This window comes from Alligator sinensis, unplaced genomic scaffold, assembly GCF_000455745.1.
Source record: "Alligator sinensis unplaced genomic scaffold, ASM45574v1 scaffold737_1, whole genome shotgun sequence".
Lineage (NCBI taxonomy): Eukaryota > Metazoa > Chordata > Crocodylia > Alligatoridae > Alligator > Alligator sinensis.
In genome coordinates this window covers 3,553,483-3,571,416 of record NW_005841930.1, presented here as the reverse complement: position 1 = coordinate 3,571,416, position 17,934 = coordinate 3,553,483, and the positions used below count along the sequence as shown (strand labels likewise).

At 43.9% G+C, this 17,934-nt stretch overlaps 1 protein-coding gene across 1 annotated transcript in view; it reads right to left on the bottom strand.

Moving 5' to 3' along the window:
• Positions 1–17,934, bottom strand: part of AK9 (adenylate kinase 9) — a 191,359-nt gene that overhangs the window by 144,444 nt on the left and 28,981 nt on the right. Inside the window, exons 5-7 of the mRNA XM_025198858.1 lie at positions 8,429–8,541; positions 4,979–5,161; positions 1,557–1,682 (exon numbers count right to left, since the gene is read on the bottom strand). Of these exons, the coding sequence (XP_025054643.1) occupies positions 1,557–1,682; positions 4,979–5,161; positions 8,429–8,541 (422 nt within the window). The remainder of the gene's footprint in view (positions 1–1,556; positions 1,683–4,978; positions 5,162–8,428; positions 8,542–17,934) is intronic.

The following is a 17,934-nucleotide window of genomic DNA, read 5'->3' as shown; positions in this document are numbered from 1 at the left end:
GGCTTGAGCTGTGGTGTAGGGGAGGATTAGAGATGCAGATAGTGCCCCCTTGTATTGGGGCCAGAATGGGCAGTCTCCCACCTAATTAGAACCAACTATGAAACAACAAGGCATGGCAGAAGAGTGAGGCGGGCGGTTAGCCCAGGAACAGGTGGGCAGGCCAACATCTAACTAACCCTGGGAAGGTCCCCTGTTACAATCACAAAGGCAAAAAGAGGCATAAAACTCAAAGTTCTGTGGGCAGACATAAAGATATGTAGGAAATCAGTTATCTGTCCTGGGTCTGGTATTGTTCAATATCTTCATTAATAGTTTGGACAATGGCTTGAGTACATGCTTAGCAAATTTGCAGACAATGCCAAGTTAGGTGCTCCAGTTCATTCAAGTCTTGATTGTAGCCCTGCCCTTCAGAGTGCCTGCAAGACTTGAATAAACTGAGAAATGGTCAACAATCAACCAGATGAAATTCAACAAGGACAAGTGCAAAGTTATTCCTGGGATGGAATGACTGCATGCCCAAATACAGACTGGGGAATAAGTAGCTAGGCTGAAGTACTGCAGAGAAGGACTTGAGAGTTACAGTAGACCATAAGATTAATATAAGCCAACAGTGTGCTCTTGCTGCAAAAAACCCCAGAAGCATACTGGGTTGTATTAGCAGAAGTGTCATTTGCAAATCAAGGGAAGTGATGCTTCACTCTTTTCAGCACTGGGGAGGCTTCACTGAGAGTCCCATGTCCAGTTTTGGGCTCTACACTTCAAGAAGGATGTGGATAGTTTGGAAAGAGTCCAGTGCAAAGCAACAAAAATAATTAGGGGCCTGAGAATCATGACTTATGAGGAAAGGCTTAAAGAATTATAGTTTTTTTTAGTCTGGGGTAGAGAAGATGGGGGGGGGGGGGGGGCGGTGTTGATAACAGTGTTCAAATACTTGAAGGGCAATTTTAGAGAGAATGGAGATAGGCTTTTCTCCGTGGCAGAGGGGGCCAGGACTAGGAATAATGGCCTCAAGCTTCAGTTAGAGGAAATTGAGGTTGGTAGTTAGGAGGAACTTTGACTGAGCACAGTCAAGCACTGGAACAGACTATTTAGAGCAACTGTGGAATCTCCATCCTTGGAAATTTTCAAGAGCAGGTTAGACAGACACTTGGCTGGGATGGTTTATTCATGGACGATCCTGCTTTGAGCATGGGTCTGGACTAGATGACCTTGTGAGGCCTATTCCAGCCCTGCTTTCCTATGATTACAATTTTTTTTAAATCTAGAGATCAAGGTTATGAGGAAGGGTTATGGGTTTTCTCCATCTTTGTACAACGTGAGAGGCCTAGATAGCATACAACTAATTTATATATTTTTATGATATATTTTTATGATTATTTGTGTATACAACAATATGACAGTAGTACCCAAATGCTTTGCAGGGTTACGTTCCTCCCCGCACTGTGAAGATGAGGGTTTGCAAAGTACCCAGGATTATACACAGCTACAGGGGTCAGCTTTGTAACTTTCTGGGAGTTAAGCAGGTTGCGAAACATTCAGATATGTTTTGCTCTTACCTCTAGAGCATGTAGCATTGTGTCCTTATAGAGTTTAACCCTTTCTTCTGCATTTTCAAAAAAATCTTCAGGCCTCTGCACCAAATGTGGCAAAATATCTGATAACATAAATGCATCTGCTGTTGCCTACAGAAAGAAAAATAAATATTTTATTTCATGTCCTATATAATTAACACACTAAATCAAAGCCTGTCTAAATTGATTAAGTAAGTCTTTGTAGCTAGAATACTAATTTAACCAGCCAGCTGGGATTGAATTAATGTAGAGGAGTGGTACTTGAACCTATGGTTCCCCCAGGCTAGATCCACCCCACAGAACCATCTGGCCCAGAGTGTGCTCCACAGGGCTGGAAATTTGGCAGCAGTAGAGCAGTGACAATTAATGTTGCCAACAAATTCTCTGCTGATAAATATCTGGACCCTTGGGGAGCCCTGCAGGCCAGATGATCTGGCCCTGAACACTGGATCACACCACTGCATGGAGCTACAATGCAGCTGGGTCCAGGACACATGTATGCATGGGGGATCTGGCTCATGGGCTGGCTCCTTGCCACTCATGTGACCTGTGGGACTGGAGACTGTGCATCACTGATTTCAGTGATGACATCTATTCTGTGCACTGGGTTAGGAAGAGGTGTGGCTGGAGTGCACGCAGCTCGGAAGCCGCTAGCCAGTATTTTAAACCATAGCACTTCAGGGTTAAAGTGTTGTTGGAGCCACGATGATCCAGGAAATACATTTCTCTTTGCTACTACTTTACAGTCCTCCTACATTTCTTGTAAGTGACTGTTTTTCATTTACAGATGGGGTGGATCTGGAAGGGGAGCAGTGGCATGGCTCCACCCACCTCTTGTACTGGATCACACCCTGAGAGCCTCTGGGGACTTCTTTAAAGTCTCCAAAGCATGTAAAAATCCCCCTCCGTCCCCTCTTTGTTTAAAGGCATGTCCCCTCTCCTCCCCTTCTCCCCTCCCCCCTCTGCCACTACTGTCTCTGGGCAGGGAAAGGTTCAAAGCCACTCCTTCCTGCTCCACCCTGGCTGTGTAGGGGTGAGCTCAGTTGGGAACAGTGACAGAGGTGATGGGCAGGGGGTTCCCCTTTCCTGTTCCTGCTCCCAGGGGGACCGGGCAAGGTTCAGAAATCCACCTCTCTGCTGTTACTGGTGTTGCTGTCCCAGCTGAACCCACATCCCTCATAGCCTGAAATGGTCAGGAGTGGCTTTGTAGCTTCACCACCATGGGATAGTGGGGAAAGGGCAGAGGGAGGGAAGGGGATGTGCCACAGAGGGTGGAGAGATGCGTATCTGCTTTGGGGACATTCAAAAAGTCCCCAGAGGCTCCTGCAGTGTGGTCTGGTGGGGTGGTGGGGGAGCAAGTTGGGAGCTGGGATGCAGCCACTGTTGCATTGGGGGTGGCTTCTCCAGCCAAATCCTGGATCCACCCCTGGTTACATATAAGCCATTACTCTATCGTTATTTAGCTCAAGCTGTGTCTGCTTCTCTCTTGGACCTAAGGTAGGACACTTTGTGCCTGAAAGCTTGTCAAGCATCTATCCCAAATACACACTTGATCCAATACAAGATATCACCAAAAATATTCTTGCCTCTCCAATACAGAACAGCTCAGTGGAAAAAAGAATGAATGTAATTCAAGGATGAGGTATGCAGGGAGGACATAAATCAATCTTTACTCTCCCATACCCTAATTACACAGTTCATTCCTCTGGTGTAACTGAATATTCAGTCCCTAGGATTTTCTATTAATATCTAGACTTTATTTTCATCTTTAGAAAAGCAGCAGTGTTCCTAAGACCTTATTTAGGCTAGTAGAAAAGAGATGGTCTTGACATTGTGTTAGCTAATGTTGACTGGTGAGATAAATTGAAAAAGATAGTGTGATACTAATAAAACAATAAACTGAAATTAGGAAGGGAAATAAAATGAAATAAACAAGAAAGATGACTAAGTTACATTTTTAAAAAATCTAAATAAAAGGTAATCATCAACATGTTGCAACTAAATACAGTGCACAATAAACAACATTTAACAATTTTATTCCTAAGAACATCAAGTGCTGTGGCCTGATGTCAGGTGAGCAAAGGCAATTTTCATCTTGGTAAGAGATGTCAGATATATTTTTAAAGCCTCTTAAAAAAAAAAAAAAAAAAAAAAAGCCCCTCAGTGTGTTTTTTCTCTTCATCTTTTTGGCACTCAGCAATTCCTTCACCCTCTGGACTGACTTTATTTTTAAGTTCTCCATATACATTAAATTCCAAGCTCCTTGAAGTAGGGACATGGTCACATTTTACCTCTGTAAAGAACCTTTTAAACCTATCAGAGGCCATGGGAGACAATAGGTGTGAGATGAGGAAGTGGGAGAAGGTTGACCTGATGATAGAATGTAGCTGGTGAAATGTAGAGAGGTTACCTGGGGTCATCGGATGGCACGCAGGTTATAATGTGCCATAAATCCAATGTCTATTGGATTTATTTAGACACTGGATTTATGTCAGGGCACATTATAACCTGTCTGCCATCCATTAATCCCAGGTAACCTGTCTACATTTTAGCAGCTACATTCTATCACCAGGTCAACATTCTCCCCTTTCCTCCCCCACCTACCTGTCTCACACCTATTGTCTCCCCTGGCCTCTGATGCTCACTGCCATGCATTTGCATTTTCACAGACCTGCATTTTGCATATTGGCTTCTATTCCATCCGGAAGAACACAAAACAACACCAGCCCTTCTGAACATGGATGCTTGTGCTCAAAAACTTGCAAAGAACAATTTTTCCAGCTATTTCATTGGTCTAATAAAAGATATTCCATTTACCCAAAGAAACTAGTCTGCCTATGTCCTTAGACCAATACAGCTACAACCAACACCCCTTTGTAGACCTATGACACTATAGAAATAACACTATAAATAGTGAAAAACAAAAAAGCATAAAAGTCATCCACGCCAGCAGAGCACTTTTACATGTACACGTACTCACTCCTATCAAGCTTGTGAAAAGTCCCACTGGAACTGCTCACCTACTTAAAGCTATATATACTGGAATGCCTTGCTGGATCAGGTCCAAAAAATAAAGTGGACCATTCTGGATGTGTTCTACTTACTTTGAACCTTTCCTGAAAACATTTTGAAGAAGAATGTATTAGATCTCTTGTCTAGGATCCTGCCATTCTGTTCATAGGCTAACTAAATACACATAAATAATAACAGAGAAAAATATACCATACAGGCTAACTAAATACACAGAGATAATCAAGAGGAGAAAAAACAAGAAAGATTTTTACTGAAAATGATTTGACCTGTTAATTGCTAATTCAAGACAGGCTTTTTAAAATCTTTGTAGGCTTTTCATTTCTCTTTCCAGCTGCTAACCCTTAGAATCTATTCAACAGATTCAAAATAGTTACCTCCTCTTCATCTTCTTGCTCTTCTTCATCATTCTCTTCCTCCTCTTCATGTTTCCTCTGCTCCTTCTTTTTCTTACGTTTTTCAATAATGTCAGGATCCCACTGGTTCCGTCGGTATATCTCCCCTGAATCAGGATGTTGTCTTTGCCCAGAGATTCTTTGGCACAAATCATAGTCAGGACACTAGTTAAGAAAGAATTCAAAGCAAACCTTTTGATCAGTTGGTTCTCATAATATTATTCTTTTTTCTTGAATGCTGTGTTAGTTTTAGAAGATGATTTCTAAACATCTGGTTTATATATTTTAAATTTCAATTACTTGGTAGGTGCAATTTTAAACAAATAATCAAACGCACAAAATGTCTACTAAGTGAAATGCCAAACTCTAAAACTCTTGGTTCAGAAATTATACCTTTTATAATCATCTTTGAACCAAGAGTTTTAGAGTTTGGCATTTCTTTTTGTCTCAGACCAACATCCCTGAAACAAAGTAAGTGAAATGAAATTTTGCCCTATTAAAAAAAGAGTATGTGAACTATCCCTTGAAGTATTCTTTAAACTTCTGGGTATTGCCCTGCTTCTGTCACAAGTACTGGGGAAGGCTGTATGATTCTCACCTGACATACTACATTTTGAGGTAGACAAGGAGAATTTTTGGTCAAGCCTTTCCAAAGGCACATACTCTTTGTAAATGTTTCTTTGCTGTGCAATAGGATGTAATATAAGTAAGCAATCGTAAGTAAAATCTTAAAGAGAATAAATGGACAATGTAACATTTTCATTGAGATACACACAGTTGTTCTGGAAGTCCATTCAATATTTTAGAAGGTAGATCAGGAAAGACCTAAGACAGAGTCTTTTATCTTTTATGTCAGAAAAGAATTTGGTAGACAATCAAACTGCAGATTCAGACTTGCTGAGTTACCTGACTACTACGGGGTAGGAGCAATTCTGTTATCTCCTCTGGGGGTATAAGTATCCCCATTACAGGAATAGAATCACCCTCCAAGACACAGATGTTTTTCTTTTCCTGAAGGTATTAGAATTACCCCTACACAATAGTCAGGCAACTCAGAGAAACTCTCAAGATACATTTTTTTCACCCACTAGATGCATTAGGATTCTTTCCTTAAGAAGCCCAGTATGTTATCTGATATCTATTATATCACTATATTCTATTGTGAACAGAAGATGAGCACTTTATGCCTGAAAGCTTGTCTAACATCTCTGCCAACTATACAGATGGTCCAATAAAAGATATCACCAAAAAACCCCTTGTTTTTTGCAGGATATTATTTGGACCTTTAAGGCCTTTAGAAAAAGAACACTTCTTACCCTATGCATGCAGTTACTTTAATTTCTTTGGTATAGCAGCAAGTCTGAAAGAGACTTGGGGGTCATGAGTGACCACAAGATGAACATGAGCCACCAGTGCGATGCCGCAGCCAGCAAAGCAAACAAGACTTTGGCCTGCGTCTTCTGATGTATCTCAAACAAGACCCAGGAAGTCATCCTCCCACTTCACTTGGCCTTGGTGAGACCACAGCTGGAATACTGTGTCCAGTTCTGGGCTCTGCAATTTAGAAAGGATGTGGAGAAGCTCAAGAGAGTCCAGAGGAGAGCCATACAAATGATTAGAGGACAAGAGAGCAAGCCTTATAAAGACAGGCTCAGAGACACGGGACTCTTCAGCCTGGAAAGGCGTAGGCTCAGGGGTGCCTTGGTGGCAGCCTATAAGTATATAAGAGGTGTGCACTGGGAACTGAGAGAACATCTGTTCACCAGGGCACCCCATGGGAAGATTAGGTGTAATGGTCACAAACTCTTGGAAGACCGTTTTAGGCTGGACATAAGGAAAAACTTCTTTACAGTCCAAGTCCCCAGGGCCTGGAATAGACTCCCTCCCAGAGGTGGTGCAGGCACCTACTCTGGATTTCTTTAAAAAAATACTTGGATGCTTATCTTGCTGGGATCATTTGACCCCTGCTGACTAACGGTATGCAAAACTTCAGTCCCTGATTTGATTCAGTGGAGATTTGGCCTGATTCAGTGGCCGATTCTCTGAATCCGAATAAAATCAGAGGACACTTTAATCTCTCTGAATCAAATCAGAACCCTCCAGATTGATTCGGAGAGATTTGGAAAGATTCGGCAATTTGGACATAGACACAGCTTTAAATGTTTTTTCTACATACCTCTAGGTAGCAGGTGGCTTGTGAGTGCTGCAATGCTGGGGCGCATGGAGTGTCTCAGAAGTGTGGGGGGCTCCCCAGCATGCTAGGCAGCAGACCCGGAAGTAGATCAGAAGCACTTTCAGGTCCACTGAGGATTGCACTAGGGGCCCGCCCCTGCATCCCCCGGCTCGGTGACTGGTGCCTCCTGGGTCTTGGGGGTGGTGCACCCAGGGTCCCCTTGTGGCCGATTGCCGAGCCGAGGAGGATTCTAACATCTCTGCCAACTATAAAGATGGTCCAATAAAAGATGCTGAGCATGTGGAGGGCCCCCCCCCCCCCCCCCCCCCCACGACCACCCCCCCCCCCCGCACTCCTGTGGCACACTCCATCTGCCCCAGCACTGCAGCGTTCATAAGCTGTGCTGATATCTGAAGGTATGTAGAAAAAACATTTAAAGCTGTGTCTATGGCCGAATCACTGATTCTCCAAATCAGCATTGAATCTTCAGATTCAGATTTGGCTGAATCGAATCCAGGACAGTGATCCGAATCAATGAATTGAATCACTGTCCCTGATTCAGGCCGAATCCGAATCCAAATCGAAATGGCCCGGTTTGCACACTGCTACCGCTGACTGCCTGCCCTTTGGACAGGGGGCTGCACCTGATGATCTTGTGAGGTCCCTTCCAGCCCCAATGTCTATGAAATCTATGAAATTTTTAAATGTATCTGGTTGGTATTTCAGTGAAAATGTAATTGGGTAATTGAAGTAATTTTTCAAGAGAGCTCTGAGGAGTTTGATTCAGTTCAAATTTGATATGTAAGTAAACTGTATAAAGAATATTTTCACAGAACTAGACTAAGAGGGCTAAAGTAATTTGTCTTCTTATTTAACTGTGAACCTCAAAGTATTTTCCCTAAAATATTTTCACTGCCTTTGTTTTAAAATATTGTTAACCTTATAATAATCCTAGGCATAAATTCTGTCATTATCCAAGACTATGATTTCATGGAAATACATACTCTTTATTCTAGTTTTTGAAACTTGTAAGGTGCACAGAAATAACTTGAAGTTGTAGGAGATGCTCAGGACCATATGTTATCACCCAGAACAACTTCACTGACAACTCCCCAAAGAAATAGGAGAATTTGACTCTTAGCAATAGACATCATACTTCCAGGAAAAAAAATGACTATTTCTTTGACTCTTACACTGTATGAATATGACTCTAAGAATAAGTAGGAAAATGAATAGCAAGGTATCAAAGCTCACATTACCTTAATGTTAATCAAGAAATCTGGTTTTAATTTTAAAGTTTTAATTTTCTCTATTTGCTCCGAAACAGTCATGTATTCTTCTGAGAGAGAAGGAAATCCACTTAGAATGTAACCTGCCAAATATAATTTGTTAAATGCATGTTTTGGTAAATTATTTGAAACATACTAAATATTTATATGCATCATTTTGAAGCATCGTATCTATAGTGCAGTAATGAAGAATCTATTCTACACAGTTATGCTAACCCAAGTTTATCTGCAACTGTCCTGAATTAAATAATAGATGTTAATCTGCATTACTTTCAGAAGAAGTAAAGGGCTACTAAAAAGTGTTAATTCGGTTAAGCATTAAGGAGAACAAAATGTCAACATGGACACTAGGCAGACAAGGTTCTTTGGGTGAATCTGATATCTTTTATTAGAGCAATTTAAATAGTTGGAAAACAATTATTAAGCAAGCTTTTGGGTTCAAAAACCCTTCGTCAGGCTAAGGAAGTTTCAGCAGTTGGTGTGTGCTCTTCCTGGATGGAATGAAAAGTAAAGAAGCCAGAGGCTGGTCTGGTATGCATACAAGACAGGTAGTCAGTGAAAATGTAGACTGAGGAGTCAATGGGTGAGAGACACCCCTGTAACATGGACACTAAAAATGTTATATATACTAAAATGTTATCTTGGAATACCATTTAAAAAAGTCTGAACAATACTGAAATCGCTAGTCATATACATCATTATCAAATCAAGTCACTGGTGTACTCAGACCTAATGGGCCATTGAGCCCGGTGTGGCTAAGGTGCACCAACTTCTGTAGCCAATGGCACAAAAGGAAATGACATTGCCAGCACCACATCCAGCTGCTTTAACTCTTCAGCCTGAATGAAAAGATACCATTTGCAGCTGGGTCAACTGAGGGCAGCATTTGGCATGAATTCAGTGCAGGGCTGGAATTCACACCCCTGGAGCCATAGCAAAATGCTATAACCATTCTATTACCGCACTCCCTGCTACATTATTTAACATGGTATTTATACTGCGAAATGCATACTTAGTACCATCTAATGTCAGTCTTTGTTTTTTTTGCAGAGTGGCAGGCAAAATATTAAAGCTAATTATGAGTTAGGGCGATTAGAAATGATGGAATACGAGGGCCTGAATGGAAAGAGTTAAAAGCAGAGATTCTCAATCTTCTCAGGATCAGGGCACTGCTCAGGCACTTTTTTTAATGTAGCGGCGCCGTTGGTTGAGAACCACTGTTGGCACTACTTCAACTCACCTTAGTGCTTCTCAACTGAAGGAATGTTTACACATGCTTTTTACATGTGCCTAAACTTAATGCACATTTGCCTAATGCGCATTAAGGTGATTTAGGTGCAATTCTACACATGCTAAGGCGTATTAACACAGTGTGCAGACCGACTTGAGACTAAAGTTCCAAGTCAATCAATATACACAGTGTGAATGCACCTTAGCGTGTCTACACATGTGTTAAGGCACTTTAGCTATTCACACCTAAATTTGATACCTGTTTTTACAGGTATCAAATTTAGGTGCAAATAGCCTAAAATTGCCATTTTTAAGGAACATTAAGGGTATGCATGTGTAGGCCCGTGCTCTTAATATGTCTTAAAAATGGCTAATGCACCTTAAATCAGCACTTGGAGATACACCCTGGGTGTTGCCTTCAAATAAAATAGTCCTGTACCTGCTGTGCAGCCAGCCTAGGAAATGCTGTGGCACTTGTGTGCTTCTGCTGCATTAGGGCTCTGATCAGCCCAAAACAGGCAGGAGTTGGCTTGTTCTATGAAGCCCTGCCCTGTTTGTCCCCCTCCCCAGCCCTCCTCCTCCACCTTCCCTTCCTGCAAACAGAGGAGTGCAGGTGGAACTGTCCCAAGAACCAGAGTTTCTGGGAGAAGTGTGGGAAAGGCTAGGTCAGGAAGAGCTACTGAAGAGACAGCGCTTCTGCCTGCTTTAGGCTGATTAGAGCCCTAATGCAGCAAAACTGCATGCAGAGAGGTTTCACCTGACTGCTGCCACAGCACCCCTAAGCGGGGGCTCGCAGCAACCCTTTTGAGAATCACTGAGTTAAAGAAAGCCCTTTTTTGGTTTGGAACTAGACAGAGTTACACTACTTCTGATGGTCAGTTCCACAGGAGGTAGGAATTTCAGAACTGTATTTTGAAAGGTCAGCTCTTATGCTGAGTAGACAGGGGTCCTGAGAGAGTTTATATTAAACTATCCCAGGTCTTGGAGGATTATCCTTACGTTGAGGGAAGTGGGAGATCCATGGGATGAAAAACTAATTCCTTGAGATGACATTGTTTACAAAGTTGACTTTTTCTTGTAATTTGGTTGTTCCTTGACCTTTTAAAAGTTAAAGCTCAGGAGAGAAACATGAGTAATTGCTAAGAATGGAGCCCATAGACTTCGATAGATCAGTTATTGACCTGTGTATTTAGAGACTTGCATTCTCATTCCAGTTCTAGCATAGCTATGATGTCTGAACTTGGGTCTTTGTTTCTGTGTTCCCCTATTTTGCTTTTCCCTTTGGTATGCCTCCACTTCAAGGTGGTCACCAGGTCAGGATTGTGCTCTTTCTCATACTAGCCTACTATACACACTGGGAGCACCTACAATAGAGGTTTACTGCTCAGTTGACTAATTAGCTGTGCTGTAAACATCTCCACGTTTACATGTGCACCCCTATTAGGTTGAAGGAAATTAATTTACTCTGCAGCAGGATAGTGCTTGTAAATAAAAGTACTGCTACAACAAGGATTGGGCCACTCATGGCTCTCCTGCTGTCCACCCCTGGCATACCAACATCTTTCAAGTTGAGATTGTGGGTGTTTTTGGCAGCCTTTCCAAAAACATTACCAACCCCTGGGATAGCACTTTATAATGCCCTGCTTGGTGTAACCTTTCATTTTTCTCAAGGACTGTTCCAAGCTACCAGCACTACCTTGCCAGAACCAGATTGCCAGCTCACACCTACTGTGCTAAGCTGAAGATGTTTTTACAACATGCAGCTAGCTGGTCAGAGGAACATGCATACATGTTGATGAATATCTGGAGGGAATAGACCAAACACCAGTATTTCAGCTGCAGTGGGCACATCTACACATGCTATTCATATGAAGCAATAAACCCCAGTGTGTATCATGCCAGGGTTTATTGCTTCTGGGTGTGTCGCTTTTATATGTACCCAGGACCACAACCTGTTGAGCCAGGCAGATGTTTCGGGGGTCAGCCTGACAGCCTGAAGCTGCTCTGACTCAGCTCAGTGCCTTGTGGAGGGGCTGGCTGGAGCAGTGGTCTAGCCAGCAGGCAGCCCCTGCACTGAAGCACCCTTGTGCCCCAGCCATCTGTGTCACCGTCTACACGTGTTGCTGCAAAGTAAAAAACAATAGTACTTGTATTTACAAGTATTACCCTGCTGCAGAGTTTATTATTTCCTGCAGTCTAACAGGGCCACCTGTGTAGACAGATTCACAGATGTTTAGGGCTAGAAGGGACCTAGTGAGATCATCGGGTCCAGCCCCCCTGCTCTGGGCAGGAAAGGCTGCTGGGGTCAAATAACCCCAGCAAGGTATGCACCCAGTCTCCTTTTGAAGATTTCCAGGGTAGATGCCTGCACCACCCCCTGCTGGGAGTCTATTCCAGCGTTTGGTCACACAAACCGTGAAGAAGTTTTTCCTTATATCCAGTCTGAAACCTTCTTCTAGGAGTTTATGACCATTGCTCCTAGTTTTCCCCTGGGGTGCTTTGGTGAACAGTTGTTCTAAGTTACCACCAAATCCCCCTGAAGTCTTCTCTCTTCTAGGCTGAACAATCCTATATCTGTCAGCCTTTCCTTGTATGGCTAGCTCTTTAGGCTTCTAATCAAGTGGCTCTTCTCTGGACTCTCTCAAGCTTCTCCACATCCTTCTTGAAGTGTGGTGCCCAGAACTGGATGCAGTAGTCCAGCTGCAGCCTTACCAATGCCAAGCAGAGCAGGAGAACAATGTCCTTAGTTTTGCTTGAAATGCATTGGTTGATGCATGCCAGCGTATTGTTTGCTCTGCTAACTGCATCATCACACTGGTGGCTCATATTCATTTTTTGGTAAATTATGACCCCCCAGGTCCCTTTCAGATGTGGTGCTAGCTAGTGTGGCACCACTGAGTTTGTAAGTTTGTTGAAGATTTTTTCCTCCATAGATGGAGAACTTTACACTTCTCAGTGCTGAACACCATCTGGTTCCGGTCCACCCATCTACCTAATCTGTCTAGGCCCTCCTGGATTGCCAGTGTGCTTTTCACTTCCACATCCAGATCATTGATGAAGATGTTGAAAAGCACTTGTCCAAGTACCAAACCCTGGTGGACCCCGCTGGCTACCTTCCACCAGGTAGACACAGATCTGTCTATTAGTACTCTCTGGGTCCAATCCCGCAGCCAGTTTCCCACCCATCTGACCGTTGAATTGTTGAGCCCATAGTCTTCTAGTTTCACCTTGAAAGCCTTGTGCGACATCAAGTCAAAGGCCTTCCTAAAATCCAAATAAATGATGTTGACCTCATCTCCCTTATCCAGATGGTGAGTAACCTGGTCATAGAAGGAAATGAGGTTAGTTAGACATGACCTACTCATGACAAAATTGTGCTGGCTGTCATTCAAAATTTTGCCTTCTACTAACTTATCACGTAAGGACTCCTTGAAAACATTTTTGAGGATTTTTCCTGGGATTGAGGTCAGGCTGATTGGCCTATAGTTCCCTGGGTCCTCACTCCTCCCCTTCTCGAAGATGGGCACAACATTGGCCCTCTTCCAGTCTTCTGGAACCTCTCCTGAGCACCACAAATTCTCGAAGAGGTTTGCCAGCAGTCCTTCAATGACTTCAGCTAGCTTGCTCAGCACTCTCAGATGGAGTTCATTCGGTCCTGCTGACTTATAGATATCCAGCCTCTCTAGCTGTTTTTTCACCAGCTCTACATTGAATGTTGGTAAATTGCTACTGTGATTATTCTGTGTCATATCTGCATTCAGCAGGCTATCACTTTTAGACTGGTGGAATACAGATGCGAAGTACTCATTCAGGAGTTCAGTCTGGTGTCAGTGATCAGATGTCCAAATGCATTGAGCAATGGTCCCACATGTCCACTGTGTCATGGGGTGTGATCCCTAGGGATGGCCGGGATGCCCCTAGGGCTCCGTGCCAATCTTGCCCAATGGACACCCTTTTCCTTGCCTGTCACATCTTGCTGGTATTTATAATAAATAGGGAGGCTGTCCTTGAGTTTGTTTGGGCACGGTCCTGATGGAGCCCACTGAACTCTGTGGGTTCTTGGACCCCCTTTTTTGGGTCCCGCTCAAAATGGATGCCTCACAGGACACCCTCAGCCTTATGGGATAGATGCATGGCTCCAAAACTGCCCCTTTACCATGCCCCAAGGCTCACAGATGGTATATAAATGTCATCCCACTGGCGCTGGGCTCTCCGCAGCTCTGTCTCTGCAGCCAAACTGATGCTGGGCTCTCTGCAGCCCTGTTGCTGTGCCTGCTGGTGCTGGGGTCTCCACACTGTAGTGTGGTCCTAATGAGGCCTCCTTCTCCCCAGTAGCCTCAGTCTGGTTCACCAGTTTATAAACAACAGCCAAAAATTCAGCCCCTGGGCTATAACATAATACAACCAGGTCAGGGTGCTCTCTGTCCCTTTAAAAGAGTCAAACTTCCCTGCAAGCCTTAAGTGCCTTGTAGCTCAGGGTACCTGGTGAGCTGCTGGAGCCCCGTTAGTTCCATAGGCAGCATATCAGGTGTCCACAGCGTTTCTGGGCAATACTTCTCTGGAGGCTCCTTCCCCTGGCTGCTGTCAGTGAACTAACTCCTGCTGGCCTCAGCCCTGGGGTTTATATGTGCCCAGGGCCCTGCCTTCTTCCGGTCAACTTACCGGGTGCAGGTGCAGGCTAATTCCCTTGTTAGCCTGCTGTCATAGTAACCTATACCTGTGGGGTTTCTGCCTGGCTCCTGGGGCCCTCTCCCTAGGTGGTTTCTGCTCTTAAAGGAGCAGGCACTTCAGTGTGCTGTGACACACTGGTTTTTCCTCCTGTTACCTACATACCTATAGAGGGACTTCTTATTCTCCTTGATTTAGGTTGGTAACCTGAATTCTGTCACCATCTCTGCTTTTCTAATCTGCCACCTGCATGTATGGGCCAATCTTATGTAGTTCTCCTTGGGGTCTATTCCTAGCTTCCATCATTGGTAAGCCTCCCTTTTCTTTTTCAGAAGATCTGCTACTTCCCTATTGAGCCAAGATGGCCTCCCAGCCCCTGTGCCACCTTTTTTGTGTATAGGTATGGACAGTTTCTGTGCACCAAGGATCATGTCCTTGAGGAATGACCACTCTTCATCCAGACCTTTTCCCTGTGCATGAGCCCGTAGGACATTACTCACTACAGTCCTTAGCTTATTGAAGTCAGCTTTTTTAAAGTCAAGAATTTGTACCTTACTGACAGATTTCCCAGCCCTACAATGGGCAGTGAAAGTGATAGTGTCATGGTCACTGTTGCCTAGGTTACCCTCATGTCACCTAGGATCACTCATCAGGTTATCCCCCTTGGCCAAAACTAAATCTAGGAACATATTTCCTTTGATCGGCCCATATACTTCTGAGACAGGTAGAGCTCATCAATACATTCAGGAATCTATGCGACCAATCACATTTGGCCGAGTGTTCTTCCCAGGAAATGTCTGGGTAGTTAAAGTTGCCCACAATGACCATATCCCGTGCTCTTGCAGCCTCTTCCAGTTCTCTGGAGAATTCCAGATCTAGCTCCTCATCTTGATTCAGAGGTCTGTAATATATTCCTACAGTTAGGTCCCTTTTGCCATATCTCTTCTCCACCCCACCTCACCCCCGTGTCTTGACACAGAGGGTCTCAAGTCACCCTTCCTTAGTTCCAATTTTGGCTTCCAAGGAGCTGTACTGCTTCTTTACATATAAAGCTACACCTCCACACTTTTTCCCTATGTGATCCTTCCTATGAAGGGTGTAGCCCTCTATAGCTCTGGTCCAATCATGGGTAGAGTTCCACTAGATTTCTGTTATCCCTATGATATCATAGTTCCTGCTGGAAATCAGGATGGCCAGTTCCTCCTGTTTGTTTCCTATGTTCCTGGAATTTGTATACAGGTATTTGAGCTCTAAGCTGGAGGTTCGGTTTTCTGTCATGTTGAGGGAGCTCCATTCCTTCAGATTGTGCTGTAGTGTTTTTCCTATCATCTCTTGTTGTAATAGTTGTTTGTTTGTTGGCCCCTGGGCTTCATTCGCTCATTGTCCTCCCATCCCCTGACAATCTCAGTTTAAAGCCCTGTCCAGGAGGTCCACCATCCTGGCGGAGAAACAAGCCTTCCCCTTTGGCATGAGGTGGATACTGTCTCTTCCCAGAAGACCTCTGTCTCTGAAGTGCATGCTGTGGTCAAGGAAGTCAAAACCCTCTCAGTAGCACCATTGCCAGAGGCTTTGGTTCACCTCTTTGATACATCTGTCTCTCCTGGGCCCACGGCATGCAACCGGGAGGATGGAGGAGAAAATTACCTGCACCTCCCACACCCTAAACCCAGCCCCCAGAGCCCTGTAGTCACTCATGACCCAGCCAGGATTGCTCCGAGCTATGAGATGTTTACTGGCTGCATCTACATGAGATGCTTACTGCGCAGTAGCTTGTTAGTACTGCACAGTAGCATCTCAGTAGCGACCATCTCAGTAGCAACCACGATGCAATGCTACTGTGCAGTAGCGTTGCACAAGGTTGCACAATGCAATGCTACTGTTGCACAATGCTACTGTGCACAAGCTACTGAGCAGTCAGCATCACCCGGAAGCCATGCAGGGATGCTTTACTGTGCAGTAATTTAGTACTCGGGTATGCAATTATTAAATGTCTCATATAGATGCGGTCACTGTGGAGCTAATTAGTCTACTCCACAGTAAACATCTCATGTAGATGCCCCCAGTATCAGGAATATTTACCATTACCAGGGAATTTCAAGCCCAACCCACTGGAGTAATCACAGGATTGGGTTGCAGCATGAACCAGTGTATCACATTCCATGGAACTGGAATTGGAGGAACCAGAACCTTAACCCAACAAGTGGTTCCAAAGTTTATCTGAGGGAAATTTTGGTATGGAGAGGGAGGAATTTCCTGATGAATGACCAATACATTTACAGTTAGAGAGGAATTTGGGTGTCTCAGGGTGTGTGATTGGTTTCTGTTAAACAGTCTCATTGCCATGTTCATCCCAAGGTGACAGCTAAGTGGAGAAAATAATGCCATTGCTCTTTTCTAGTATTGCCCCATTGTTTTTAACCATGCCTATGTGATCAAACACTGCTTGGGATTTGTTACATAAGATCATATTTTTCCCCCTACTGCATTGCAAAAGCATGTTGTTTATGGATTTACAGTTTAAGGAAACATACAGAAATATAATTGTAACTTTGTCTGTAAACTAAAGAGCACTTGCAGGAGAACATTTGTCAGTGTTAAAAGTTAATGGAGGTCAGTTTCTTGCTGTAAAAGTTTCCCTATAAAGAGCAGAAGAATAGAGTAGTAGTTAATGGAAGCGAATCATTATGGTGCTCTGTGACTAGTGCTGTCCCCCAAGGCTCTGTCCTTGGACTAGTTCTCTTTAATATTTTTATCAACGATGTGGATATTGGTGTCAGAAGTGCACTGGTCAAGTTTGCCAATGACACTAAAATTTGGGGCATAGTGTCCACATCTGAAGATAGACTACTGATCCAGGTTGACTTGGATAAGCTTAGAAAGTGGGCAGATATAAACCTGATGACATTTAATACCAAAAAATGCAAGGTACTCCACCTCAGGGAAAAAACCCCCACAGCACGCTTACAGGCTCGGCAGTGCTACGCTCACTAGCACCATGACTGAAAGAGACTTGGGGGTCATGACTGACCACAAGATGAACATGAGCCACCAATGCGATGTCACAGCTGGCAAAGTAAACAAAACTCTGGCTTGCATCCATAGATGCTTCTCAGGTAAATCTCAGGATGTCATCTTCCTGCTGTACTTGGCCTTGATGAGGCTGCAGCTGGAGTACTACATCCAAATCTGGGCTTCACAATTCAAGAAAGATGTCGAGAAGCTTGAGAGACTCTAGAGGACAGCCACGCGCATGATCAGAGGGAAAGAAAATAGGCCTTATGAAGAGAGGCTGAGAGCCATGAGACTCTTCAGCCTCGAAAAGTGCAGGCTTAGGAGTGACCTGGTGGCTACCTATAAGTACGTAAGTGGTGTGCATCAGGATCTGGGGATACATCTGTTTACCAGAGCACCCCGAAGGATAATGAGGACCAATGGTCATAAACTTTTCCAAGAATGTTTTAGGCTGGACATAAGGAAAAACTTCTTTACTGTCTGAGCCCCCAAGACCTGGAATAGGCTCCCTCCAGAAGTGGTACAGGCACCTACTCTGGACTCATTCAAGAAACATTTGGATGCTT